Genomic DNA, 1,538 nt, shown 5'->3' with positions numbered 1-1,538 from the left:
TGCGCGTACGCTGAAACGTCGTCGCATACGCCACGGAATTTCCAATGTTTATGTGCCCAATTCCCTTCCACTTTTTCACTCCACTTTCTGGCCTTTTTTCAGTTTTTTTTTTTTTTGGCCCCAGTCCACTCTTTGGTCCGGGTATACGTACGTACACCTATCTATATCTATTGAAGTCGACCGCCGCCACCCCCGGCCTTCTCCTTTCCTCGGTCCAATGCAAGCTGCCACACGGCAGGATCTCCCTTCTGGCGTTCTCCCGCCATGCCGTGAAGCTTCCAAATGCGCGTCGCCTCATTAATTACTTGTTCTCTATGAAGTGTGCTATATATACGCCTCACCCTCGCAACACCATAGTTCGCAGCACCTAGCTACGTAGTTTATAGCACTATAGCAGTCAATACTCACCACTAGCACGTACCGGATCGGAAGCCGGCCGGCAAGGAAGAAGAAGAAGGAAGCAAAGCTATCCCATCCAGCATCGCCGACTCGACGAATTGACCACCATCGCATCTCAGCAAAGACACCGATCGAGGATGGTTGTCGCCGCGCCGTCGTCGCAATCTTGCAGCAGCAGCAGCAGCGAGCTGGGGTCGCTGTTCGCGGCGTTCGACGCGGACGCGGACGGGCGGATCTCGGCGTCCGAGCTGCGCGAGTGCATGCGGGCGACGCTGGGGGCCGAGGCGGCCGTGTCGGCGGAGGAGGCGGAGGCGCTGGTGGCGGACGCGGACGCGGACGGCGACGGGCTGCTGGACGCCGCCGAGTTCACCCGGCTCGTGGCGCGCCTGCAGCAGGACGCCGGCGAGGAGGACCGGCACCGGGGCCTGCGCCTGGCGTTCGTCATGTACTCCGAGACCGAGAATAATATGGAGGCCGGGTGCATCACCCCCGCCAGCCTGAGGCGGATGCTCGCCAGGCTCGGCGAGCACCAGGACGTCGACGAGTGCAGGCACATGATCTGCAGGTTCGACCTCGACGGCGACGGCGTGCTTAGCTTCGACGAGTTCAAGATCATGATGAACGCCGCCTGATGACGCTGCTGCTGCTGCTGCTGGTGTTCGTGCTTGCTTGTTCATATGGGGTTGCTTCATCATTCATTCATTATTTGGTTAATTCGTTGTTTGTGTATGAAATAAGTAATTAGTTGCAGCTAGGATTGTAAGCTATGTTGTGATGTGCATAGTCGTTATTCGTTGATATGTTCAGCGTGCAGTGCTGTTCTTCATACATATATTACCAGTTCCTTCCCTTGTGAAGCTGAATTGCCCATTGTTTATTTGATTTGTCACTATCTAAAAGAAATACTGAATTTGTAGCCTTGAAAGTTCAAACTTCAAAGTGTGTACATGGAGTCTAGAACAGTGCGTAGGTCCCTCGTCGTGCCGTGTGCATCTGACATTTTCACGTCGTCTCTAACCTGGTGCTGCGGTCAACAATCCGACGAAACCTGAAGGAAAGCGAGCTAGGAAGGTGATCAGCGTCACATCAGCTTCAGCCAGCGCGCCAACGGGGCGTCATTTATGACGAGGAAACGCGGT

General features: G+C 55.1%; 1 protein-coding gene across 1 annotated transcript; it reads left to right on the top strand.

The window, feature by feature from the left end:
* Positions 1-352: 352 nt before the first annotated feature.
* Positions 353-1,331, top strand: LOC136530569 (putative calcium-binding protein CML19). The gene has a single exon (XM_066523291.1). It carries the CDS (start codon positions 537-539, stop codon positions 1,029-1,031), a length of 495 nt encoding a protein of 164 aa, XP_066379388.1. The 5' UTR covers positions 353-536; the 3' UTR covers positions 1,032-1,331.
* Positions 1,332-1,538: the final 207 nt, after the last annotated feature.

The sequence above is a fragment of the Miscanthus floridulus genome, unplaced genomic scaffold (assembly GCF_019320115.1).
Source record: "Miscanthus floridulus cultivar M001 unplaced genomic scaffold, ASM1932011v1 fs_157_3, whole genome shotgun sequence".
Classification (NCBI taxonomy): domain Eukaryota; kingdom Viridiplantae; phylum Streptophyta; class Magnoliopsida; order Poales; family Poaceae; genus Miscanthus; species Miscanthus floridulus.
Note: the sequence above shows the minus strand (reverse complement) of the source record. Positions and strands in the feature narration are given on the sequence as shown.